The 27,816-nt window shown below is 50.4% G+C and overlaps 1 protein-coding gene across 1 annotated transcript; it reads left to right on the plus strand.

The window, feature by feature from the left end:
* Nucleotides 1-440: 440 nt before the first annotated feature.
* phlpp2 (PH domain and leucine rich repeat protein phosphatase 2) lies at nt 441-23,027 on the plus strand. The gene is made up of 18 exons (XM_030377357.1): nt 441-724; nt 2,312-2,445; nt 8,203-8,393; nt 9,013-9,138; nt 10,406-10,560; nt 10,718-10,864; nt 11,514-11,744; nt 12,477-12,679; nt 13,370-13,430; nt 13,975-14,070; nt 15,927-16,082; nt 16,861-17,061; nt 17,689-17,851; nt 19,326-19,456; nt 19,636-19,752; nt 20,238-20,432; nt 20,919-21,153; nt 21,726-23,027. The coding sequence occupies exons 1-18, from the start codon at nt 447-449 to the stop codon at nt 23,025-23,027; spliced, it is 4,122 nt and encodes a 1,373-aa protein (XP_030233217.1). The 5' UTR covers nt 441-446.
* Nucleotides 23,028-27,816: the final 4,789 nt, after the last annotated feature.

Consider the following 27,816-nt stretch of genomic DNA (forward strand, 5'->3'; position numbering starts at 1 on the left):
CTTGCTGAGGAATCTAGCTTATGTTGAAGCACAGCAGGACAAACTTTTCCTCTCAACGATGTGAATGGAAATAAGCCACATTCATTTATCAACATCTGTCCTGGGTCACTGACACAATGAACCAACACCTATTGATATAGGCACTACATTACAGATGGCAAGTGAAGTTTTGGATTTGATTCAAAGTTTGAGTTTGGAATTCAAATTCATTTGTTCAATCAAACAATTCAGAATCTTATTAATAACAACAATGGCATGATCATTCATTAATGGATCTAAGATCATTGCATCCGATGTGTGGAATTCAGGTGGTCCGCAGAGTAACGTTGGTGTGTGTGTGTGTGTGTGTGTGTGTGTGTGTGTGTGTGTGTGTGTGTGTGTGTGTGTGTGTGTGTGTGTGTGTGTGTGCGTGTGCGTGCGTGTGTGCGTCCTGACCGCAGCGTAACATGAGGCGGATGGGGAGCCGGGGCTGCGCGAGCCGGAAGACCCGGTTCGGATCGCGGGAGCGGGACTGGCTGAAGGGCAACACGCAGCGGGGCTGTGTGTGTCTGTACGGGGGGGCGGCGGCGGACCCCCAGCCGGCCGGGCCCGGGCCCCCGGCCCCCTCCGGGCCCCAGGCCGACCTGCAGATGGTGCTGTGCTCCACCAGCACCACGGTGGAGGAGCTGCTGGCCCAGAGGGACGGGGAGGCGCTCTACGTCCAGCTCCACGGGGACCTGCTGAGGTAGGGTGACAGCGCAGCCATCGGAGCCTCCCTACCGCCCTGAGCTGCTCCTCTGGCGCCGGGCACACGCTGGCACTCATGTCATATCCAGGCAGCTTCAGGGGTGTGTGTGTGTGTGTGTCTATGTGTGCATGCGTGCCTGTGTTTGTGTGTGTGTGTGTGTGTGTGTGAGAGAGGGAGAGAGTGTGTGTGTGTCTATGTGTGCATGCGTGCCTGTGTTTGTGGGTGTGTGTGTGTGTGTGTGTGTGTGTGTGAGAGAGGGAGAGAGTGTGTATGTGTCTATCTATGTGTGCATGCGTGCCTGTGTTTGTGTGTGTGTGTGTGTGTGTGTGTGTGTGAGAGGGAGAGAGTGTGTGTGTGTGTGTCTATGTGTGCATGCGTGCCTGTGTCTGTGTGTGTGTGTGTGTGTGAGAGGGAGAGAGTGTGTGTCTCTATGTGTGCATGCCTGCCTGTGTGTGTGTGTGTGTGTGTGTGTGTGTGTGTGTGTGTGTGTGTGTGTGTGTGTGTGTGTGTGTGTGTGTGTGTGTGTGTGTGTGTGTGTGTGTGTGTGTGTGTGTGTGTTTCTTAATGCAGGTAGACAGCAGGATAGTTGTTTAAAGGCCAGGTGCCCACAGTGAAAGTAATTTGAAGTTGACTGCCGGGTTGGCAGGGAGAGAAGCTGATGAAACCACAGCAGACAATACAACAGATTTATCCGTATTACGTCTAATTTGCCAAGGAGGTTAGTAATGTTCCCCTACTGATTTGTTTTAGGATACTTTTTGACAGCAAAGTATTAGATATAATGAAGCAGGATCTCGGGAAGTCATACTGGGACGGGAGCATTTAAAAAGCGTCCTTCTTAAAAAAGATTCTCATGGGCTGAACTTGGCTCCAGTGGTGACGCAAATGCAAACTATAGGTGCTGCCTTTCAGCCGGGCGACGTAGGGAGTTACCTGTAGCTGCAAGAGGAAGGTACACAAAACCTGATGAATGAACTAGTAATACATATAATACAATACATCATTTGTGATGGTGTCGTAAAGGCACGTTTTTCAAGACATTTATAACAACTATAGACCTAAAATAAAGTGTGTGTGTAAGTTTGTTAGTTTTTGCTTCTGTTCATAAGTTTGTGAATCACTTCCTGCTGTAGAAGGCATCTGTATCTGCATGTCTGTATCTGTATTGGTGTGTCTGTTGGTCTGTGTCTGTGTGTCTGTAACTGTGTGTGTGTCTGTATCCGTGTGTGTGTCTGTGTGTCTGTAACTGATTCTGTGTGTGTGTCTTTGTCTGTATCCGTGTGTGTGTCTGTGTGTCTGTAACCGTCTGTGTGTCTGTAACCGTGTGTGTGTCTGTGTGTCTGTAACCGTATGTGTGTCTGTGTGTCTGTATCCGTGTGTGTGTCTGTATCCGTGTGTGTGTCTGTGTGTCTGTAACCGTGTGTGTGTCGGTGTGTCTGTAACTGACGTCTGTGTGTCTGTAACAGTGTGTGTGTCTGTGTGTCTGTAACCTTGTGTGTGTCTGTAACCGTGTGTGTGTCTGTGTGTGTCTGTATCCGTGTGTGTGTCGGTGTGTCTGTCACCATGTCTGTGTGTGTGCTGCAGGCGTCTGGGCCCCTCCGAGCGGCCCCTCCAGATGGTGTTCGACTACCTTTCGGCGCTGGGCTTCAGGGAGCCGGCCCGCGTGCAGCAGGAGGCGAACAACTCAGACCTCAGCTGTATGATCCGCTTCTACAGCGGTGAGTGCACGCACACACACACGCACACACGCGCACACACACAAACAAACACACACAACCGCACGCACGCACGCACGCACACACACACACAAACACGCACAACCACGCGCACGCACCGCATGCACTCACGCACACACGAACGCACACAAACACAAACATACGCAAACTTCAATTAAATTTGATTTTATTTGTATAGCCCTTAATCACAGGTGCAGTCTCAAAGGGCTTAACAAAGCTCTCTGTCTCTTCTCTCAAATCATACGTAGTGCTCCTTCAAGTTATTTCACTATTTAATTTATTTATCCAAAGTGACTGACACTGAATTCAGAAACAGTTATAAGCAAAAAGCAGGAGTCTGGCTCAAGGACACCTCGGTTGTCAAGGTTGAGGGTTGAACCATGTCCTCTTCGGCAGTATAGCTAACTAACCTCAGGAGACGTTCCCTCGAGGTTAGTTAGAGGGATGGCTTTCCATGCCACACACATTCATCCTAGTAGGTCTCTGCCTGTATTGTTAACCACAGGTCTAATAATGTGTTTATTGAAATGTTATAAATGATAGGGTTGTGTAAAGCGTCTGGTTTTATGGACAGAAATTGATACCACCGTGTTTTCACTGATACCTGATCTGCTAATGATTCATGAACACGAACCATCAGCGCTAGCATCAGTCATGTTTCTCATACGACTGTGCACAAATTGTTCATTTCTTGCCTTGCTCATGTCGGGAATAAATGTGTGAGTGTGCATCTCTCCTTAAAACGTGGAGCTGCTGCAAAGCTAAATTAGTTTTGTGGAAGTTTCACCATGAAATAATAAGATGATATGTGAGGGTTTGAGACTGGTTGTTTGCTGGGTCTGTGGCCCTGGTGGTCCCAGTGGCAGGCTGAGTGTCTTTCTCCCAGGGTCAGGCCAGGGCCGGCTGTACCTTGGCCGACGTGGTCTGTCGCACGAAGCATTGTGTATCATCTGAACAGGAGAAAGAGCTTCCACCTCCTTGTGACGAGGCACTATGCTAACCTCGCTGTTATACCTTACTACAATATGATAAATAAATACTTAAAAATGCAATTCCAACGCCTGCTCGGCCTCAACAACTAACCCTGACCTTCTGAGGGTACCCTAGTACTGGTACCCCTACGACCTACCTTACCCTACGGTATCCTACGACGGTACCCGACGACGGTACCCGACGACGGTACCCGACGACGGTACCCGACGACCCTCCTCCAGGTCTCTGAGTGTAGCCCTGGACTGCCCCCCCTGCCGGGCAGACCTGAGGCAGACAGACGGAGAGGAGAGAGCAAAGCATCGGCAAATGCAGATTTAATGAAGCACTCGGCTCGTGAAAACAGCGGTCCCCCGGGGCCGGGTTTCCTGGCTGGGCTTTACCCGGGGTCACAGGGGGGAGAGGGGGAGGCTGTGAGGCCACTGGGCTGTTGGTTCCCTGGCTGGGCTTTACCCGGGGTCACAGGGGGGAGAGGGGGCAGGCTGTGAGGCCACTGGGCTTCTCTTCAAGCCCCATGTGAGGGCGGCTTGGCTCAGGTCTCTGAGTCGTCCCTCCAGCCTCTCTGAGCTCCTCAGGACGGTCCAGCTCCTGCTCTTAACAGCCGAGGGACGTACAGTGCATAGTCTGGGAGCTGGTTTAGCCAGCTAATATGTTATTGATCTCCTGGGAACCCGCCTTGCCAGCGGTACATTAGACCAGCCATGTGCTCAAGCTTCATTCATGACTTGCAGTTCAGAGCCAGAGGCCGGCCGGTATAGATTCAGTGTAATGGTACTTCTGCTAAACATCGTAGGGACTCAGGAAGGGGTTTGGTTAAATTACACTCTAAAATAATGATATCAAATACATATGGCATTGTCTTGGCGTTATCTTCATTATAAAAAGCTGTGTGTACATCTGTAGGTGTACATCTGTGTAACGTTAAAGGATGATAATCAGAAATCCAACCGTGTTCAAAGGACACTAATTAGAATCTGTCAAATACCCTCGCTGTCGAATAAAGCTTTCTCTCTCGGGAAACAGCTATAATTAAACGTAACTGCTGCTAACCTGGTTTATCGTCCTCCCTTACTACTGGCCACTTTGTATAGTCTCGATAATGAGCTTATCACAATCTTCTCTTGGTTAGTTCCATATTGGCTGTATGCTTCAAACCTTCTTCTCCTGTCAGTCGATTTTGATAAAGGTGTTAAATGACTAAATGTAAATGTGTGATTACAGCCATTTAATTAATTTAATAGAGAAATCATTACATAACATTTAACTGAATTCAAACCATTGCTTTCCCACATGTGTAAATGTACCTTTTTTTAAATATTCTATTCATATGAACTTTATTTAATCAGAGGTAGAACCAGGCTTTATTAACCTCCCATCTGTCAGCAACAGATGTTTTCTCCTGTCTAAACTGAATGCCCCCAATGAAACCCAGTGATGAGGGGATCTTTAGAAATATATTATCCCTAAGAGGCATCATGGAGGGTCGGACTCGTACGTTTTGCGTGAAGGTCCAAATTTGGACTTAGTCTTCCCCTGAGCTGGCAGGGTAATGAAAAAGCAGTCTGTAACTAGCTGTACAGGCCATGGGGTCTTCAGCAGTATGGTGTCGCAGTCTGCACCTCACCTCCCTGAAGCCACGGCATCTAAAGCAGATCATCAGTGGATCATATCAAGAAAAAAAAAAAATAGTACTTAGCATTGTGTAGCGTCTTACCCTAGCTATCTTTGTTGTACACGGGGAATGGGTTAACCTAGTGATTGTTAGTGCTTGGCACTTGGTTCTATGAACATCCTTACTGTACCGACAGTGATATATTGATGTTTCTATTTCTTCTGACAAATGTACTTATTGTAAGTCACTTTGGATAAAAGCGTCTGCTAAACGCCCTGAATGTAAAATGTAAATGTAAGCGGAAAATTAATCACTTAGTTTCCCAAATCGCTTGATTCCCTAATTGACACATGTTGACAACGTGCGGTGCTTGTAATATTATCCCCCACCCCTTTTTATGACACTTTTTGCGCATGAAATGTTTGTCAATCCTCTTCCGTTCCCCGTCTTCTCCCCAAGGAGAGAGTGTGAGCGGGTTGATGAACAGTTCCTCGGTTGGCTTGAGTCAGCGAGCGTGTTCGGGGCCGGAGGCATCTGGGGCTGAGCTCCTTTGGATTTTCCATCGCAATAACATCAAAATGTTACGCAATCGCCCCCCTCTGCGCTCTGCCCTGAGTGGGCACTGGGCTCGGGCGCTCCGTGGAGAACCGGCCTGTCACTCACAGGGTTGGGCTTTCTGCTGAGTCATCAGAACTAGCCGTGAGATTGGACTTTGATCATTCTAAGGAAGTCTTGTTTCCCTGGCAACTAATGGCTGTAGGGACCTTGATTTCGGAGTGTTTGTTAAGGACTTAATGTATTTTATTTACCCAGGCCGATCAAACCCTCATCACTGTCTCCCTGGCTTTACTCAAACATCCGTCACCAGTATTCTTCGTCTTTTCCTCGTCACTTCTTCGCAACTGACCTGCAGGAGGGCATTTAGCGCAAACGAGTGTAAACAATGGCAGTATAACACTTATCTTTATAATCAACGTGCGTCTGTCAGTATGAGTTTATGGACAAAAAGGCAGTAAATCGCCATACAAGTCCTCAAAACTAAACTAAACTAAAACAAAGCAAAACCAGCCTGACATCGCCAGACCATTTCACAAATGTGTCAGGCAACTCGGTTCCTTTTCACAGTCCATATCATCAGTCCATATATCAATCCTGCCCAATATAAGATACAGCGTTGTGATTGGCCCAACGAGGCCGGGGTCTTCTGAGAATCCATCTGATCTGGAGGGGGACCAGATTCATATGAGCAGAGCAGATGAAACACGAGCTTCAGATTCTTCTGGTTCCAAGGCTACAGAAACCTGTTGTGTACATTTGGAGCAGCAGCACACTAAATTCTCCTCGGTAGAATCGGGACAAGGAAGTAATTTAGCGGATGTTAGAGAAGACAGTTTAAACTCCCAGACGGTGTGGTCCTTTGTATGTGCATGGATAATTGCCACAAAGTTGTTTGTGTGTGCTTCTTTGTGTGAGTCCTACCAGGATATGCTATCAATATAATTACATATTCATGGTAATTCGTCTTTGTATTCTTCCATACACGCTGATGTCTGCACTGGTTTGATTTTTCAACCTTTGTTCGAAAATGTTGTTTACCTGTTAGTGGCTTTTTGATATTTATAAATGGAGGCTGGTAAAAGGCAAAATGTTGTCTGGAAGCAAAAGTAACAGAAGTGGTTTAGACGCTGTTGATTGAATGAATGGTGGATTGATGGAGAGAAGGAGAGAAGGAGGGGTGGCTGATGGAAGGAGGGGTGGATGGAGAGACGAGGAGTTGATAGAACGAGGGCTGGATTGAGAAGAGGAGGAGTGGCGAGAAGGAGGAGTTGATGGAGAGACGAGGAGTGGAGAGAAGGAGGGGGGGCTGAATCGATGTGATAAATGCCTCCTCTGTGCTGCGGTACAGGCTGTCTCTGAAAGAGGACAGAGGATCAGACAGATCGATTAACCAGCCCTGACAAGTTCAACTTGTTCTCTACGAGTTCCTCTGCTTGTTAAAAGTTGAGCCGGCTTTGGGTGCCCTTGTGGAACAAGCAGGCAGGTAAGAGACGTCTGAGACGGTGTAGAAGAAGTATATCCGTCGAAACGTGTCAAGGTAAAGAAAATACCCTCTACCAATATATGTGTCTGTGATAAAAGAAAACTATAAATATGTATAAGAGGCCACTTCAGCTGGGATGGATCAGAAAGAGGATCTGAAGAGCCGTTAAACCCAAGTCAAGAGGGCTTTAGGTTCTGCTCCTCGAGGGGTGTCAAACGGTGGTGCTTCTCCGCTACGTATGGAGATGAAAGGGCTTGAGGTGGGAGGTGACAAACGGGCGAACCCATCCAGCGGTCACACCGGACATACTGAGCGGAACCAGGAAGCTTTGAGCTGGTGTGGAGCCCCAGAGTCCAACTGGAGGAGCTGCGAACTGAAACTCAATGATCTCATCTTGTATGTCTCGTCCTTTACTGGCTCCTTTACCGACTAGGCTGCCTTCTTGGGCAGGTCACCCTGGCATAGAAGGGTTTAAATATCAATATACTCTACCTGGATTAACAGAGGTTAATTTATGCATATATATAATTACATATATATACACTGACAGATACGGACGTACAGTCACAGAACCAGGGAACATTTTAAATGACGTGTCTCGTTTCATTTGGTGTTCCTCACCGCTTTGTGACACAGTGATTTTGCGGAATTGAACTCAGATGTGATAAGGAACCTGTTTCTGTTCTGGTGACGTCAGGGGAAACTTAATCCCCCGATTCCAAAGCTGAGGCCCACTGAGAGGCGATGACCATGAGCTCATGCGGAGAGCGTACATACTGTACCGTACATCGGAGGACACGGCTCGGGGGGGTTCGGGAGGCGATGGGGTCTCGGAGCTGACGTCAGCGCTGGCAGGGCGACGGCGTCGAGGTCCGTCCTGATGACCTCATCGCACACGTGACCTCATACCCTGTCAGCCTCTGTGATGGGTTTTCACTTTTAACCGTGTACATGAGTGTAGATCCGTCTGTCAGATCTGTGTTAACAGAGGGATATCGACACGCAGTCAAACGTCTTATAATATCAGAATAAATGGTTTTCTTTTGCCGGTGTCTCCTCTAACCTCTCCCCCCCCCCCCCCCCCCCCCACACACAGAGCGGCCGGTGAACGTGGACCAGCGAGACCGCGCCCTGTTGAGGGGCGTGTTCAGCGTGCGGAAGGGGAAGACCCAGCTGCACAAGTGGGCGGAGCGACAGGTCATCCTCTGTGGCACCTGTCTGACGGTGGCCTCGGTCAAAGACCGCGAGGAGGGGAAGATGCACATCCTGCCTCTGGTTGGGGGGAAGGTGAGGCAGAGGCTTGGTGAACGAAGGATGAGAACACCTAACAGGTATTCTCCGAAGGCGAAGGGAATAGCGGGGAAACTATTCCCCACTTTTCACGGAGCCTGAGGTGAATAATTGCTTTGGTATATACTACACGTGAACACTCCAAAAAAAAACGAGATAACACTTTTTGCCGGGATTATTTTTTTTTATTAAGGGTTTATTTGTTTTTATTAGCGTGAGAAGACGACCGTCAAGCGAGCTGAAAACAGTATCCAGAGTTTGGGATCTCAATCATGGGATAATGCCCAATATCCCGAGATGGCAAACCAATCAAAATGCGCCATCTTAGGAGGTTCACGTGTAGCATACTAAAGAGTTATTATGCTCCTATTATGCTGCACCGATTTCATTTTGAGTTACCCTGCAGCGAGTCATCTTTCGTTTGAAGACATGCAATGTTGTTCCCCTTGTTCCATTTTTTTAATCATTTTTCCATATTTTTATTTTTACTTATCATTATTAACTTTCTCTTGAATTGTGGCTGTTGAGGAACCAAGCAGACGTTTTGTACTTTAGTGTACTTGTACAATAAGATGTGATCAAATCAAAGTGATTGTGATTCTGTGTTGGTGTGGAGGTGGAGGAGGTGAGGAGGAGGCAGCACTGCCTGATGTTCAGCTCCGCTGGGCCCCAGGCCCAGACCTACTTCGTCAACTTCGACTCCCTGGCAGACTACCAGCGGTGGCACCGCCAGGCGTCCAAAGTAAGCTCCCAGAGAGATGTGGTGGTCGATGACATCGGAGAGACGCAGGAGGTTTATTCCACTGAAGACTTTTAAGACTCTCTGTCTCTCTCCTTCTCTCTCTCTCTCTCTCCCTCTCTCTCTCTCTCTCTCTCTCTCTCTCTCTCTCTCTCTCTCTCTCTCTCTCTCTCTCTCTCTCTCTCTCTCTCTCTCTCTCTCTCTCTCTCTCTCTCTCTGTCTGTCTGTCTGTCTGTCTGTCTGTCTGTCTGTCTGTCTGTCTGTCTGTCTGTCTGTCTGTCTGTCTGTCTGTCTGTCTGTCTGTCTGTCTGTCTGTCTGTCTGTCTGTCTGTCTGTCTGTCTGTCTGTCTGTCTGTCTGTCTGTCTGTCTGTCTGTCTGTCTGTCTGTCTGTCTGTCTGTCTGTCTGTCTGTCTCTCCGTTGTGTACGGTACTCGTATGAAAGCATGCGAGACGGCCCTGGTAAACACATCCCATGTGTGTTTGTGCTGTTGGTGTCTCCTCTCCGCCCACCCGCCCTCGGCCGTTACGCCTGCTGTGCCCGCTGCTGTGTGTCTCTAATATCCTAATTAATGGCCATTGTGTCTGGGGTCCTTCCTGAGGTCCTTCCTGCGTCTGGGGAGGCGGGCCGACAGCGGGCAGCAGGAAGCCCTCTCCCCTCGTCACTCCGAAACACAGAATCCCGTTAGCTGCAGATTTATCCTCCGTCTACAATGTGTCAGTGTGTGTGTGTGTGTGTGTGTGTGTGTGTGTGTGTGTGTGTGTGTGTGTGTGTGTGTGTGTGTGTGTGTGTGTGTGTGTGTGTGTGTGTGTGTGTGTGTGTGTGTGTGTGTGTGTGTGTGTGTGTGTGAGCCTGTATGTGTGGTTGCGTGCTTATGTGTATTTTTCTTCCAAATGGACCGGTACCAAGTTGTATTTAGGCAGAGATTTCAGACAGAGAGAGGGAGAATGCTTGCAGGGCAGTACTTGGCCGATATCTGATCATAATCAATATCCAAAAGAGCCGTGATAATTGATCTCATCTCCAGTCCAGTGTCCACTAACTCCTTTCGAGAAAAGTTCCAATATTTCAACTTTCCGAGCAAATCACAGATTTGCATCGTTCCCATGAGTAGTTCAGGCGCCATTCTAGCCATCCGCGTTGCCGATGGAAAATCCACATCTGTTCATGTCTTTGCATTGACTTTGTATGTATTCACACTGCGCCTTCACTTCGGGTGTGACGCACAGTAAAGGTAGATCAATGTGTGTGTGCGCGTGTGTGCGTGTCAGGTGGTCTCCCAGACAGTGTGCTTGGTGGACCTCTCCTGCTACAACCTGGAGGCAGTGCCGGAGTACCTGTTCTACAGCCAGGACATCACACACCTCAACCTGAGACACAACTTCATGACCCCCCAGGGGCCGGGGGGACTGCTCAACCTGCCCAGGTGAAGGGCCCCACAGACACAACGATGACCAACCCTGACCCTGTCCCTGTTCTACACATATTCAGCTCGGCATAGAAACCCCACAAAATAATCAAGAAATCATGATAGGAACACGGACACTCATGAACACATGAATAATGTTCCTTACCTCCTCCAGGTTCTGCCAGCTGAAGAGCCTGAACCTGTCCCACAACCGCCTGGGCGTGTTCCCCGAGGTGGTCTGTGAGATCCTCACCCTCACAGAGCTCAACCTCTCCTGCAACGGCCTGAAGGCCGTCTCTGTGCAAATAGCAAACCTGCAGAGGTGGGTCACAGATACAGGCTACAGACAGATACAGACGACAGAGCACAGAAAGATGCAGACTACAGACAGATATAGATTACAGATACAGACTACAGACAGATGCAGACTACAGACAGATATTGATTACCGATACAGACTACAGACTACAGACAGATATAGACTACAGACTGCAGATACAGACTACAGATTCAGACTACGGACACAACTTTAATAATGTAGTATGGTGCTCAGAATGCTGCAAGCTGTTCAAACAATGACAAATAGATATAACAAATAGTTATCTTCCTTCATCCTCATCCTCTGCACTCTCTCTCTGTCTCTCTCTCTCTCCTTCTCTCTGTCTCCCTCTCTCTCGTTCTCTCTCCGTCTCTGTCTCTCTCTCTCTCTCCCTCTCTCTCGTTCTCTCTTTGTCTCTGTCTCTCTCTCTCTCTCTCCCTCTCTCTCGTTCTCTCTTTGTCTCTCTCTCTCTCCTATTTATCCCTCTCCCTCTCTCTGTCTCTGTCTCTGTCTCTGTCTCTCTCTCTCTCTCTCTCTCTCTCTCTCTCTCTCTCTCTCTCTCTCTCTCTCTCTCTCTCTCTGTCTCTCTGCCTCCCTCTCTCTCTCTCTCTCTCTCTCCCTCTCCCTCTCCCTCTCCCTCTCTCTCTCCCAGCCTACAGACTCTCTCTCTGGAGGGGAACGACCTGAGCTCCCTGCCGGAGGAGCTTGGAGGCCTGTCCCAGCTGAGCAGCCTGGGCCTTTCCTTCAACGACTTCCCCCAGATCCCTGCGGTGCTGCGGGGGCTCAGCGGGCTGGAGAGGCTGGGCATGGCGGGGAACCGAGTGGAGCGCCTGGAGCTCTGTGTTCTGGCCTCCATGATCCGTGTGAAGAATGTGGACCTGCGGTGAGTCCGTTTGATTTGCTCGGCCCTCCACCCCCGTGACATCTTCCAAGGTCCCCACAGTTCAGCCTTTAGGACGTCCCTGTAACCCTATCCCCCCCCCCAGAGCAAAGAGCCCCTCCCTGACCCCGCACACGTCTCAGTATGTGTGTGGATATGCTAGCGCAGTGCAGTGCGTCCCAAACCTTTTCTGCTAGTGTACCCCGTCTGAAATATTTATCAGCCGAGTGCCCCCTCACTGTCACAAAACATTTGATAAGACAAGAAAAATGGAATGAACATAAATAATGTATGTGCATAAACATGAACATTAAAAGGGTGCAAATACTCTTTATTTAGTGAGAAACGTGGGCCTCTGCTTCATGGAACTGTTGGCTAATTCTCCCCACAGAGGAAGCACAACACCAGGGGAGAGTCAGAGCATGTACAGCTGAACCCCATGACAATACATCCCCCCCCGAAACCAACGACATTTTGGTGTTTCTGGACGCGCTTTCTCTTTCACAGATTCTCCTGTTCCGTGATTTCAGATCTATATTTCAACCACTTGTCCTTTTTCTCGATTTTATATTTTTTATCGTTCAGAACTGAGACTTGCTTGTGGTGAGATTTTTTTTTATAATTCACGTTTTTCTTATTTTTTAAGTAACTGTGCCCCCCCCTGCGGCACTCCAAAGTACCCCCCCACTTGAGAACCACCTTGCTAGTGAACACCTGTATGCTCTCCCCCTGCAGTCTGAACGGGCTGCGCTGGGTGACCAGCGAGAGCCCCGAGGTCATAGGTCACGTGACCCAGCTGGACCTGAGGGACAACGGCCTGGCCTCGCTGGACCTGAGCCCCCTCGGCAGCCTGGAGACGCTGCACTGCCAGCGCAACCGCCTGCAGACACTCACCCTGAGCGGGCTCGGCCTCCGGACGCTGCAGGCCGCCAGCAACCGTGAGTCAAGCAGAGCAGGGGCCCTCAGCCAGGGGGGGGCCAGTGGGGCCCCCAGCCAGCGGGGCCAGTGGGGCCTGGGGCCCCCAGCCAGGACGGCCAGGCAGTGTTGCCAGATTGGGCCCGATTTCCCGCCCAATCTGGCAACCCTGGGTGCAGCACGCTGCACCCAGGGTTGCCAGATTGGGCAGGAAATCAGGCCCAATCTGGCAACACTGCGGCCAGGGGGGCCAGGGGGGCCAGGGGGGCCAGGGGGGCCAGGGGCCGGGTCCAGTGGGTTCTACACGGGGCGTCTTTGGCCTACTGGTTAAAGAGTTGAGACTAGTAAGCTGAGGGTGGCCGGTTTGAATCCCGACCGGTAGGCAAAAAATATAACGTGGGGGGGGGGGTAGTAGTGTAGCACTCTCTTACGTCCTTATCCACGGATGAGGTGCCCCTTGAGCAAGGCACCTGAAACCCCTGCACTGTGGCTGCCCACTGCCCCGGTTGGGCCGCTGTGCCCCCATGTGTTCACCGGCTCCCAGATGGGTTAAAAACAGACGAAGAATTTCATCCAAAAGGGGACGATAAAGGATAGCTTAACTTAACTTTAACATTCACTGCATCTGAAGGACGTTGGTTACTGTTCAACAGAGGCAGGTGAAATATATTTCGGACAAAATCGGAGTGATAAACATCTTCATCTGCTCTTAGGCCTCAACATGGTCAACATCTATCCTGTCCCCAACCAGCTGACCGACTTGGACCTATCACGGTGAGTTCTGGCTCCATTGGTTAGAAACACATGTTTTATTTTAATAGAGGTATGAAGTTTCCCCCAGGCAAAACATTCCCAGTGTCAGAGACATTATGAGGGCCTTTACCATGAGCATTACGCAAAACATTATGAGTAACACTTAACGTCCACAATGTTTGCATTTAAGTGCTTTAATGTATATGAATTCAAAAGAGTATTGAATTCCTAAGTAGGTGTTGTGGTTATTCCTATAACCTATAACCACTATATTATAGATGTATCTTGTGACTTTATGAAGACCCAGCTCTTAGTGTATGTGTGTGTGTGTGTGTGTGTGTGTGTGTGTGTGTGTGCTTTTGTTTATGTGCATGTGTGTGTTTTTGTGCGTGTGTGTGTTTGCGTATGTGCTTGTGTTTGCGTATGTGTTTGTGTATGTGCGTGTGTGTTTGTGTGTGTGTGTCGGTATGTGTGTCTTTCTTTGTATGTGTCCGTATATGTGTGTGTATGTGCGTGCGTCTCTGTGTGTGTGTGTGTGTGTGTGTGTGTGTGTGTGCGTTTGCAGGAACCAGTTGGAGTACCTTCCGGACTGGGTGTGTGACAGCAGGAAGATGGAGGTGCTGGACATCGCCCACAACGCGCTGACAGAACTCCCGTCCAGGTGCCCGTTGTGCGATCACACTTCAGTGTTTGGTGGGCGACCTCCCGCTCCGACCTTTGAGCTCCGAGAGCAGCAGTCTCTATCAGGACCCCCTACCTCTGCACAGTCTCTATCAGGACCCCCTACCTCTGCACAGTCTCTATCAGGACCCCCTACCTCTGCACAGTCTCTATCAGGACCCCCTACCTCTGCACAGTCTCTATCAGGACCCCCTACCTCTGCACAGTCTCTATCAGGACCCCCTACCTCTGCACAGTCTCTATCAGGACCCCCTACCTCTGCACAGTCTCTATCAGGACCCCCTACCTCTGCACAGTCTCTATCAGGACCCCCTACCTCTGCACAGTCTCTATCAGGACCCCCTACCTCTGCACAGTCTCTATCAGGACCCCCTACCTCTGCACAGTCTCTATCAGGACCCCCTACCTCTGCACAGTCTCTATCAGGACCCCCAACCTCTGCACAGTCTCTATCAGGACCCCCTACCTCTGCACAGTCTCTATCAGGACCCCCTACCTCTGCACAGTCTCTATCAGGACCCCCTACCTCTGCACAGTCTCTATCAGGACCCCCTACCTCTGCACAGTCTCTATCAGGACCCCCTACCTCTGCACAGTCTCTATCAGGACGCCCTACCTCTGCACAGTCTCTATCAGGACCCCCTACCTCTGCACAGTCTCTATCAGGACCCCCTACCCCTGCACAGTCTCTATCAGGACCCCTAACCTCTGCACAGTCTCTATCAGGACCCCCTACCTCTGCACAGTCTCTATCAGGACCCCCTACCTCTGCACAGTCTCTATCAGGACCCCCTACCTCTGCACAGTCTCTATCAGGACCCCCTACCTCTGCACAGTCTCTATCAGGACCCCCTACCTCTGCACAGTCTCTATCAGGACGCCCTACCTCTGCACAGTCTCTATCAGGACCCCCTACCTCTGCACAGTCTCTATCAGGACCCCCTACCCCTGCACAGTCTCTATCAGGACCCCCAACCTCTGCACAGTCTCTATCAGGACCCCCTACCTCTGCACAGTCTCTATCAGGACCCCCTACCTCTGCACAGTCTCTATCAGGACCCCCTACCTCTGCACAGTCTCTATCAGGACCCCCTACCTCTGCACAGTCATTAGTATTGGATTGTGCTGGAGGGCAGAAGGTGGACCTGAGGGCTGCAGGTTTACAAACACCTGCGTTCAGTCATCAGAGGTGGCACGACTGACGTTGGCACAAATAACCACCCAATAACCAGTAGATCAGTCATCATAATGAGACAACCCAGTCCAAATGTAGTCAGTCCCAGTCAGTCCCAGTCAGTCCCAGTCTGTCCCAGTCAGTCCCAGTCAGTCCCAGTCAGTCCCAGTCAGTCCCAGTCTGTCCCAGTCTGTCCCAGTCAGTCCCAGTCAGTCCCAGTCAGTCCCAGTCTGTCCCAGTCAGTCTCTGTCTGTTAAACAGGCTTTGGTATGTCCACATTGTTCAGTAGGCTGAACAGGTAGGGGCCACTGGGACTCAGAGCTGAAACTGGTTGGTCATTGAGGCCCAAAGGGTGCAGGGGTGATCAGCCATATCCACTCACATCCACCACTAATAACCTAAAGAGGAGGATAGACTCAGCCCAAAGGTTCCGGGTTCACCGTCTGCGGCCTGCCGGCAGCAATCCCTGATCTAGATCCCTAACCCCTACCTGCTCATTAAAACCAAGATCTCTCTGTCTGGGTGAAGGGGTCAAAAGTGTATTAACCGTGAATAAACAAAATATCATGTAACATTATTAAGTCTAGGTCAGTTGTGCACGAGGGTGTGCACTGAGCTCTGGAGTGGAGGTGCTCTTCCCTCTGACCGTGGGCCTCTGACAGGTTACTGAACAGCATGAGTCTGAGGAGGCTGCTGGCGGGGAACAACCTCCTGCAGGCGCTCCCTGAGCTGCTGGACCACGTCCCCCTGGAGGCGCTGGACCTCCAGCACAACCGGCTCAGCAGGCTGCCCCACAGCCTCTTCTGCAAGGCCCTGAAGTAGGCCTCTTCCTCCCTGTTCCTCCTCCTCCTCATCCCGGTTCCTCCTCCTCCTCCTCCTCCTCATCTCTGTTCTTCCTCATCCTCCCCCTCCTCCTCCTCCCTGTTCCTCCTCCTCCTCCTCCTCCTCCTCCTCCTCCTCCTCCTCCTCCTCCTCCTCCCTGTGTTTCTCCTCCTCCCCCACTACGTGTAATTATAGTTTTATATTATATTTATATACGTATAATTTTCTTTCTCAGCTTCAGAAATGACAGAGCAAACTGATGTTGCTGAACTGTGTGTGTGTCTGTGCTGAATCGGATAATGAATGTTGAACGCTGGCTTGTGGAAGGCAGTAACATGAGCTTTAGGCTCCCTGTTGTTTGCGGCTGGGAGATCCCATCCTCGTCCATTAGGATCAGAAGCTACGGTCCTCTAATGTAGTGGCAGCCTTCAATGGTCCTCACCACTGATCACTAGTCTCTATAGGAGGTTTCTCTATCTGTACGACTTTCTAAGGATTCACAGTGGAGACCTGAATAGGGAAACAATTCTACCGTGTTTTACAGGAGACCTTAATTTAATTAATAATGAAGGCAAACCACAATAGTGTTTAGAAAAGTTCAAACGTTCAAATCATCCAATCTTTTAAGGACACTACTACACTAGTATGTCCTATTTAAACTATGCCTTAAGCATTAATACTGTAAAGCCTTCTCCTAAAATTCAACCTCACACCAACTCTCCCACTCTCTAACTAATCCCAACTCTTTCTCTCTTTTCTTTTCCTCTATCTCAGCTTGAAATACCTAAACGTGTCAGCCAATACGCTGGAGACGATCCCTCCCAGCAGCCAATCAGAGGAGAGCCTCAGCACGCTCCAGGAGTTGTACCTGACAGGAAACAACCTGAGCGAGAGTGTGGGGGGACTGCTGGTGGGCCACCCGCGTCTCCGGGTCCTCCACCTCGCCTACAACCAGCTGCTCTCCTTCCCCGCCAGGTGCTCTAAAGACGCTTTCATCAGTAAACGGGTTTCCTTTTTAATGAGCTGGTTTACTAACGATGACCGGCCTCCTGCTTTAAATCGCAGGGAGGCCGACTGATGATCGGATCGTTTAAGGAAAACTTGCAGCCTCTCCCAAACACAGGTTCTAGTCAGAAAGCCAGATCTAGAATCTGTCTATAACTAACCCACACCAAACCTGTTGCACTGCTACACTAACCGCCCTCTGTAGCCACACGTGGGCATTGAACTGGTAAACCAGGCAGAGTAAATGGTAAATATACTGCATTTATACCGTGCTTTTCTAACCACTGGCCACTCAAAGCGCTGTACAATATTTCCTAACACTCACCCATTCAAGCACACATTCACACACTGACACCGAGTCAGCCACGCAGGGCGACAGCCAGCTCGTCAGGAGCAGTCAGGGTGCGATGCCTTGCTCAGGGACACCTCGACACTCCGGGGATCCAACTAGCAACCCGCTGTACCTCCTCAGCCACATGCCGCCCTCCCGTGCTGTAGCCTGGGTCTGGCTCCGTGGGGTTACCCTGGTGTTGGCCCCTCTGTCTGCCCCCTGGGGACGGGCCCCTGGATTGACTCCTGTCTGTCTGTGTGTGGCAGTAAGCTAAGCAGGCTGGAGCAGCTGGAGGAGCTGAACCTGAGCGGGAACCGTCTGAGGAGCATCCCTTCCACCGTGGCCCGCTGCCCCAGGCTGCACACGCTGGTCGCCCATAGCAACCTCCTCAGCACCTTCCCCGAGATCCTCAGCCTGCCCGAGATCAAGGTCAGCATCTCCCCTCAGACGTCACACCATCGAACACGTACACATGTACGCATACGCGTGTGAACACACGCGTGAACAAGCAGAGTGTGTTGTTGGTAGTGTGTGTATGTTTGTATGGATTGTAGGGGTGGAACGGTTCACAAAATTCATGCTTCGGTTCAGAGAGAGTTCGGAGAGAGAGCGAGAGACAGAGAGAGAGAGATCTTGTTCTTCCTCCCGTCCAGAGAGGGCAGTCTGCTGCCCCTCACACCTGTGAAGAGGAGGGCTCCGGTGAACCTCTGTTCATCTCTCTCAGGCTCAGCTCGGTACCTCCTCCACTGCCTGACTCCCCCCGGGGTTGGTCCACTCTTGGGCTGATGAGGGCTTTATGGATTGGGGGTTAGCTCAGGGACTTCATCGGGTTCCCTTGCCTGAGCCATTAGCAGCTAATGCCTCGGGTGATCGGTGGCTGAGCAGAGAGACTCACCGCACTCAGCCTCCCTCAGAAAGAACGATCATCTGGTGAGGAGAAGGGCGGCAGATGAGTGGAAGGCCGCCCTACGCTCCCAGCGGTCTGTACGAGTCCCTCGTGATGCCTCTAGGCCTCACCCATGCTCCAGCGGGGATTCAGGGTCAGGCGGTGGACAACGTGTTCAGAGACCTCTTGAACCGGTTCGTTATGCTCGTCTTGTCCCGCGAGGAGGAGGCTCATGTGAAGCAGGTCCTCCAGGCTCTCCAGTGTCTCCTCCACCATCAGCTCTTCGTCAGGGCTGAAGTGGCGACCCAACGCCTCCTGAGTTAGACGCGTGACTAGTTAATAGACAAAGCAGCTGGAAACAGAGTGCAACCAAATCTTTTCGGGTGCTACCAAATACAAAGGTTAGTGGCCCCAGTGGCACCAGTAGATGTTAGTCTCGAGCCCTGCTGGGTCAGCCATAACTATATTTTATGTTTATTTCTAGCGCATTACATTCTGTCCGAAATCTGTGAGGCAAATGAACCGACCGATACATGCCCCCCCTAACCGTGACCAGCCAACCCCACGGGTTGGATTCTTTACTTGAACCCCTCAATCCCTGACGAATTCACAAATAATAATTGGCTTGTGTGTGTGTGTGTGTGTGTGTGTGTGTGTGTGTGTGTGTGTGTGTGTGTGTGTGTGTGTGTGTGTGTGTGTGTGTGTGTGTGCGTGCACATATGTGTCTCCGTGTGTGTGTGTGTGTGTCTCTGTCTGTGTGCGTGTGTGTGTCTCTGTGTGTGTGTGTCTCTGTGTGTGTGTGTGTCTCTGTGTGTGTGTGTGTGTGTGTGTGTGTGTGTGTGTGTCTCTGTCTGTGTGCGTGTGCGTGTGTGTGTCTCTGTGTGTGTGTGTCTCTGTGTGTGTGTGTGTGTGTGTCTCTGTGTGTGTGTGTCTCTGTGTGTGTGTGTGTGTCTGTGTGTGTGTGTCTCTGTGTGTTTGTGTCTCTGTGTGTGTGTGTGTCTCCTTGTGTGTGCGCAGTACGTGGACCTGAGTGGTAACGAGCTGAGTGAGGTGGTGTTGTCCGACCCGCTGCCCCCCTCCCTCCAGGAGCTGGACCTGACGGGGAACAGCAGCCTGGTTCTGGAGCCCAAGACCCTCAACCTCTTCAGGTGAGGAACACCCCCACCACTACATCACACACACACATCACAGGACCACCACAACACCCCCCCCCCCCCCCAGGACCACTACATCACACACCCCAGGACCACTACAACCCCCCCCCCCCCTCCCACCTCTCTGATTAAGGCTTCAGGTTGACCATGGCCCCCACTGTGTCCGTGTGCAGCCACATCACCACCCTGAAGCTGGACCAGAGGGCGGCGGGGGGGGCCGGGGGGGGGGCCGGGGGGGCCCCTGCCCTGTGGAGCCACGGCTACTCAGAGACCAGCGGCCAGAGGAACAAGTGAGCTCTGCACTAACGACGATAACAGAGTAACCCTTTGATTCATACAGCGCCTGGCTCATCCTCAAGGTCATCCTGCAGTGTCAAGGGCGCGCACTAAACAGGACAGCACGACAACAATAAGATAAAAATAATAACAATACATGTGCACACACAATTGAGTTCCGAGCCCTTGCTTTCTGTGTGTGTGTGTGTGTGTGTGTGTGTGTGTGCCTGTGTGTGTGTGTGTGTGCCTGTGTGTGTTTGTGTGCATATGCGTGTGTGTGTGTGTGTGTGTGCATAAATATATGTACCATACGTCTAGCCTTAGTAGAAGATGGTAACCCCCTCTCTGGCTCAGGCTGTGTGTGTCTGTTCTGTGACCGTACGTCTAGCCTCAGCAGAGATGGTAACCTCTCTCTCTCTGGTTCAGGCTCTGTGTGTCCGTTCTGTGACCGTACGTCTAGCCTCAGTAGTGATGCTAACCTCCTCTCTCTCTGGTTCAGGCTCTGTGTGTCCGTTCTCGCCATGGACCGCTTCGGAGACGGGCTGGGCGCGGTTTACGGCCTCTTCGACGGCGACCGCAACGAGGAAGTGCCCCGCCTGCTGCAGTGCACCATGGGAGACGTGCTGTCGGAGGAGCTGCAGCACTCCAGCGTGGACCGCGTGTACATGAGCAACACCTTCCTCACCTCGCACCGGTGAGGAGACGCACACGCCCCCGCCTAACGGGGACAGGATCGCTCCATACCTCGGCGTTACAACACACGGTGTTAATCATAAAGATAGTACTCACCATAGTGCTCAAATAGTATGCATTGTGTAGCGTCTTACCCTAGCTGTGTCTGTTATACACGGGGAATGGGTTAACCTAGTGATTGTTACTTGGCACTTAATTCTACGAGCATCCTTACTGTACTTTAAAAAAGTACTGTAAAAATGTACTTCCTGCCTAATGTATTTTTTTTGTAATGTACGTATTGTGTGTATCGTATAGTGTATTGCGATTGTGCATGTACTACACTCTTTGTGTAGTTATATCGGTGTCTTGTGATCCTGTGTGGGATGGGCCACTCTTGTGGCATGACGCGAAGCCAAACAGAGTCAATCAGATATTGTGAGTGGCTCTGGGTGAAAGCGTCTGAATGTGACGGTGGTACCGACCCTGTTGGCTGTTCCGGCTACAGGAAGCTGGGCATGGCGGGCCAGAAGCTGGGGGCCTCTGCCCTGCTCTGTTACATCCACCGCGAGCCCTCGGACCCCGGGGGGGGCCACCTGCGGCTGACCGTGGCCAACGTGGGCAGCTGCCAGGCCGTGCTGTGCCGCGACGGCCGGCCCCTAGTCCTCTCCAAGGTCCTCACGTTGGAGAGCTGCCCCGAGGAGATGGAGAGGGTGAAGAACGGCAAGTCCATCATCACCGAGGTAACGGGTCGCGCGTTGTGCCCCGCAAGCCAATCGGAGGCTGCCCTGGTACGGAGCCCGACCGATATAGGATTTTTAAGGCCGATACCGATACAAATATTTTGTGATTTAAAAATCCGATATGCCGATATATCGGCCGATATGTATATAAAAAAATCAAGAAACGCGCAACAAAACAGATTTCCCTAACATTGGTTATTTGTAGTTATCCTTTAAATCCTTTTCACTCTCAGCTAACACGTAACAACAGCAAAACTGGACATGGTAGTCATGAATTAAGTCATGCTTATCGACTTTAGAGAATTGATGGGGATGTTCTTTTAATTGTTATTGACAGTTGCCAACTTACCATGAACACACTTGCACACATGAACAACACCGATGATCTCCGTCGATCTCCGTCGGGCTCCGGCTCTGGCTGAATCAGCGGGTTTGGGGCGTTAGAGCGCCCTCTGGTGGACAAACTTTTTTTTAAATATTCATTTATCGGCCATTATAAATGCCGATACCGAATAGTTTGAAAAATGCCTAATATCGGCCGATAATACGGACTGTGCTCTGTTCCCCCGCAGGACAACAAGGTGAGCGGGGTGACGGGCTGCTCCCGCCTGCTAGGCTGCTCCTACCTCTCCCCCTGGGTGCTGCCGGACCCCTGGGTGCACACCGAGCGCCTCTGCTCCCAGGACTGCTTCCTCATCCTGGGCAACCGCGCGCTCTTCCAGAGGGTCTCGCCCCGGGAGGCGGTCCGCACGGCGCAGACCGCCGCGGACCCCGCCGCCGCCGCCAGGAAGCTGTGCTCGCTGGCGCAGAGCTACGGCTGCCGGGACAACTTGGGGGCGCTGGTGGTGGCGCTGAACCTCGGGGAGGACAGCTGCACCTGCTGCCGCCCGCAACCCCCCGCCGCCGCCGACGGCGCCACCCGGCCAGCCCCCCCGCCCCCCCCGCTGGGGTCCTCCACGCCGATGACCCCGGGGGCCGAGGGCCCGCCCGCCCCTCACCCCGGCGGCGGCGGCAGCGTTGGCGGCGGCGGTGGCGGCGTCTCAGAGCCTCGGACCTCGGAGCCGGGCGGCGAGGCGGACCCCCAGGAGCTGCCTCCGCCCGGTCCCCCCGCGGCGCGGCCTGAGAGGCTCTGCAGCCTGCACCCGGCCCCCCCACAGGAGGGAGGGTCCCCGGGGGGCCCGGCCAGGGGGCCCAGCGGTGGCGGTGGCGGCGGCGGCGGCGGCGGCGGCCCCCTGCTGTTCCAGCGCCAGCCCCCCCCCAGCGCGGCGCTCTTCCCCGGCGGGCTCTCGGACAACGGGCTGGACAGCGACGACGAGGGGCCGCTGGACGGGGTGACCTCCAACGGCCGCCGGCTGGAGGTGGAGGTGGACATCCACTGCTGCGCCTTCCAGCTGCGGCCGGGGGCCGCGGAGCGCTCCGCCCAGCGGGGGAAGGTGCGGCGGCAGAACAGCGTGGTGGTGTCGGCCACCAACGGCTGCCTGCTGGCCGTGTGCGGCCGGGGGGGGGCCGGCCTGAAGAAGTCCCCCTCCGCCTCCAGTCTTGGGGCCAAGAAGCTGCCCAACGGCTCGGTGGTGGCCCCCCAGGACAGCCACAACCTCATCGAGGTGGCCCTGGAGGCCCCCAGGAAGAAGTCGGGCTACTTCACCGCCCCGGCCCAGCTGGACCCCGAGGACCAGCTGGTGGTGCCCCCGGGCCTGGAGCAGGCGGTCCGCGAGCAGCTGAGGGCCCAGGGCTCCGTGGTGCCGGGGGCTCCGGGCCCCTCCACGGCCCCCGCCACCAGGGACCCGGTCTGGGACCCCCCCCGCGCCCGGGCCCCCGGCCTGGTGCCGCTGGCCGGCCCCGCTCGGCAGGAGGTGTACGACACGGCGCTCTAGAGGGACGGTCCCACAGCCCCCTCTAGCGGCCGCCGGGGGGACTGCAGGGCAGAGGAGCGTCTGCTGGGAGCTCGACTCACAACGGCAGCGGCGACAGGAAATAGGTTAAAGAACTAGAACGTGTTGAAGTGGCGTCCACCACTTTTCTTGAAGGTCCATTGTGGAAAGAAGGCTGGCTATATTATATATATATAGAGAGAGTGGGACATCCTTACAGGACACGTTCGACTCTTGGGTACATTGATCAAACATAGCAAAAAATATCAGCAACATTTCCCTTTACTTGTAAAGTAAGTTTATGGCGCGTAAACAAAACACACGTTGTTGTCCTGGAACGTCCTTCCCCAAGGGACGCAGGACCGGAGAGGAGAGGATAAAGTGCCTACCGCAGAGGCTCAAAAGCGTTACATGGCCGGTCCAACACTGGACTTTGTTCTCCAGAGCTTCCCGCCTCGTCTTGTGGCAGCAGAGGAACGATGTTCTGACTGTATACTGGTCGACACACACAGGGCCGTAGCACCAAATCCTGGGCCCCTATACTATAGGTACTGATGGGCCCCCCTGCGCCAGGTTGTTGACCGTGGGGGGGGGGTCCGGAGCGATTGTTGACCGTGGGGGGGGGGTCCGGGGCGATTGTTGACGGGGGGGGGGGGGGTCCGGGGCGATTGTTGACGGGGGGGGGGGGGGGGGGTCCGGAGCGATTGTTGACCGGGGGGGGGGGGGTCCGGGGCGATTGTTGACGGGGGGGGGGGACTGGCCAAAAGGTAAAAAAAATAAAAAAATGTTTTTGTTTTTTTGTCATGGGCCCCCCCTCTGCCTTGGGCCCCCCCACAACTGTCCCCTTTGTCCCCGCAGTCCGACGGCCCTGGACACACACCAGGTACAGCAGTGAGGGTCAGACAGAAGAGCCCTTAAAGCCTTGATGGGGGTTTCTGGTCTCTCAGTTCTGCAAAGTAACTCTTCACCTCATAATCAGAATTAGAATTATTGTATTGCCAAGGAAATTTGCACGAGAGAGTGACTGGGTGAGGTTGACATACGAGAGAGTATATGGGTGCTGTTGGTGGATGGAACACTTAGAACAACACGATGCAACGGAAGGTTTTAACCAGAACATGAAGAGGTAAAACTAAATATTAAGTTAAAATAATTGCACACATTGGTTGAACAGAAACATTTACAAATGCAAAAGTGTAAAAAATTAACCAATTCATCAAATAACAGAAATAGAAGAATAAATAGCTTTTTTTTTTTTTTTTTAATTTATTGGACTAAGTCAAGTCATCTGTAATGACAAAAGGTGCCAGAGATGGTTTCAGCATTCAGCTCTGAATCAAATAATCCAGGTGGAGTTTCAATCAAGCAGCCAAAACACAGACAAGAGATTAAAACAAATATCTGTATACATTGAGTTCTATAAATCCAACGTAAATTTGAAAAAAATGTAGTGTGTGATAAAGGTGTTGATTAGTGAAGAATACATTAAGTTATTCTTGGGTGTGAGGAACATATATTTACAACTGGAGTTCACAGGCAGAGTGAGTCATAGCTTTAAGAGTACTGAAACCTGTTCCACCCCCCCACCAATTCAGGTGGGGGAGTGGAACTGAAATCTTTATTCACCATCAACTCTGGTACCATGGGATAACAATGCTGATGTTTTTAAGATATGGATAGAAGTAGGTGTAGTGCTTTCACAGCACCTCTCGGCGGATAGCCAGGTGTTTCATTACTGTTGAGCGAGAGAAGAACAATAGTATTTTACATGTGCCTCTTCAGATCTGGTGAGATCTCCCTTCACACAGATCGACGTGTGTGGGCCACCTTGAGACCGCCCCAACAGTGTGTCAGAGGTGTACAGAGTAATTAACTACTAATGAGTGACAAACAAGTAACATCTTAATATTGGTACCTCACTCATTAAAAACACAGAAGCACTGCATATAAGTTAGAGTCGATCCATGGCTGAGATACTAGTAAGGAACTGACAGGAGCTGCAGTCGTGGAATGAGTTTATTTTGGTTCATCGTCATGCTGGGCTGTTTTACACGTGTTCCAAAGAGCCACGTCTGTTTTCTGGTGAGAGGTTCCTTCGTTTCAGAGGACAGGTGAGGGTAGCAGGGTTCGCGTCGACCAGAGGGGCTCAAACCAACCGATCGATACTGTAAACTGCTACTTCAGATCTAACCTGCTGACAGCCATCTGTTATAGAACTGATACTCTTCTTATGAAAGGTGTGATGTTCTGACACTAGTATTACGTCTATTTGAGTTAGTTGCTGATAACTCTCTGCATGTACTTAGATGTCAACCATACTATACTTAAGTCCTGAGGGAATATCTTACCAAGCATATTGGCAACCTATTACCAACTATAATGACTTTACTACCTACATTAGTGGGGACATACCATTGCTTAACAGCTCAATCGTGCCAAATACTGTTGATTACTTACCGATACACATTTTAATTTGCCAGTACAAAATCGTAGAGTAGTGGCCTTAGCGTTCTGTTGTTGTCGGCTGGAGGTTTCAAACAATAATGTAAATAGTCCACTTACCTTACATTACATTATGAATTATTATTTTAGTATTTGTCTCTCATCTTTCCACCTTATGACAACAATTTATCTAACTAGGACTGGGTCCTTAAGCCTTATTAATTTTTAATTTCAAAGCATCCTCAAAAAAATATATTTCACACTGTTCAAAGCACTTTGTATTTCGAAAAAAAGGATTATATTCAAAGTCATGTATATATTTATCAATGTTGTGTTAATTTCCTAATATGCACAGTCTCTGCTGAACATATCATGTCCTTTTAAAGAGAATGTAGCCAATGCGGGATTCATATGAAGAGACCATTTTTATGAACCTATGGAACCGAATATTGTTAACACAATCTGGGTTTAGAAATCGCTCAAAGTTGTGCTATTTGTTTGCAATTTATATTGTGTGCTGATTAATCAAATCATAACAGAATCTATATCAAAATTAATACATTTATTGAGAAAACATGAGTGAACTATGTGTAAGGGATTCTCAGCAGCGAGTTAATCAAAGTTAGGATGGTTTTCCTGAGCCATGTCACAGTTTCATTCTGGAACTCTTTCACGAAGCTGTTTCACTGTTACAATGGGGTAACTTTTCAAAGAAACTCAGTGCAAACTTGGTCGGTGTGTATCTTTTTTTAGATATGCTGGTAGTAATAGGGGAATAGGAAGAAAAGGAGGAACCTGAGAGTTTAGCAGGTGTGTACTATATGTTGGGGATCAACACTTGTGAATCCGTTGGTATCAAATGACCGCTACCAATAAACAAAGACAGCATCATATGACGAGGAGGGCGGCGCTTCTCATGTTGCTTCGAGACAACGAAGCACAATACCACGTAGTAGTGATTCACAAGAGCGCCTTCCTGCAGGAAACATGAGTTTGTAAGAACAATTCCCTACCTATGAGATACGTTCTCACACATGAGTTGCATTCGTTCTGCCAGGGTCCTTCCACCGTGGAGTGACTTTGCACACATTTGCACACCTCGAACATTTTCACTTTCATTGCATTTCCTTCACTGCAAACCTTAGTAAATGCCGAAAGAAAGGACTTGTTTTATTTGACCTGATATTGTGCGCCACTGAGAATGGGAGTTCCCTTACATAAATATGCAAATTGTCATCTCTATGTATGTATTTTGTTTTGCGCTACCTTACCTACAACATAAAATATATATTTCTTATACTTCTTAAGATAAGAAAAAGTGAATTATGGTGTGCATGTCATATCTATGTGTATGTACGTACGTTTGTGTGTGTGTGTGTGTGTGTGTGTGTGTGTGTGTGTGTGTGTGTGTGTGTGTGTGTGTGTGCTCATGTCAGTGCACGTGTGTGTGTAAAGAAGGTTGCATCGTCTGCCATGTTTGGTTTCTGAGCAGCAGTCTTGAAAGACGAGTCACACTTTGCCAATGAAGAGTTCTATATGCTACGTTGCTTAGCTGCAGCATTCAGAACATGTCTGGATGGGGAATGACATGTACGACCAAAAAAGCCTTAGTTAGTCAGATCAATGCATCTACATCGGCACATTCCACCTTTGTTTCTTGTGAAGCATTAAAACATGAACCACCTGTCATACTGAGCAGTCTGCTGTTTTCTTCTGATAAGTGTACTCTGTTTCATTCCAGCATGAAGGTACAATTTCTATGGTGAATAAATTGCAGTTTCAGCTATACCTCATTGAAGGTGATGTATTGGATGCTGCCATCCTTCACTTTTAGAAGGCTGTATTACGTAGATAAGGCTTTACATTTAAGCCAAGTAATACAAATACATGCAGCATGAAATACCTTCATTGTGTATACAGAATTCCTTTTTTGATTACCCTGTAGTCATTCCCAACGTGTGATTCGGAATATTGGATTTGACGTTCCAAAAGAAGGTTGACAAGGACTTAATAAGGTGGCAATGTTTATTAACAAAATAACTATTAAAAAGTCCCTGCATTTTTCCCTTCAGCATTATCGATTCTGTTGTGTGAGAAAGGATTTACTCTCCAGATCAATCATAAAACTCTTAAAGAATTGATTCACCAGGGACGTCACAGTAAACATAATGAACAGTAACATAAGGAAGGGCTCAGAAACGGCACCGATACCACAACAACAGCAATTAACAAACATAAAATTGAATTATAAAACATGAACTAAGAAAGTTATTACAATTTAAAATAGATGCATAATGGTGTTGATCTGTGTGCGCTTTGTTCTCTGTAACAACCTCCACTCTCCTCCTTC

Source organism: Gadus morhua, chromosome 14 (genome assembly GCF_902167405.1).
Source record: "Gadus morhua chromosome 14, gadMor3.0, whole genome shotgun sequence".
Classification (NCBI taxonomy): Eukaryota; Metazoa; Chordata; class Actinopteri; order Gadiformes; family Gadidae; genus Gadus; species Gadus morhua.

What these genes read in the sequence shown, in the direction of transcription:
- phlpp2 (XM_030377357.1), top strand. Translation starts at nt 447, where the DNA reads ATGAGGCGGATGGGGAGCCGGGGCTGCGCGAGCCGGAAGACCCGGTTC. An exon ending in GGACTGCTCAACCTGCCCAG is followed by an intron (nt 10,561 to 10,717) that starts GTGAAGGGCCCC and finishes TACCTCCTCCAG; the next exon opens with GTTCTGCCAGCTGAAGAGCC. An exon ending in CTCTTCTGCAAGGCCCTGAA is followed by an intron (nt 16,083 to 16,860) that starts GTAGGCCTCTTC and finishes CCTCTATCTCAG; the next exon opens with CTTGAAATACCTAAACGTGT.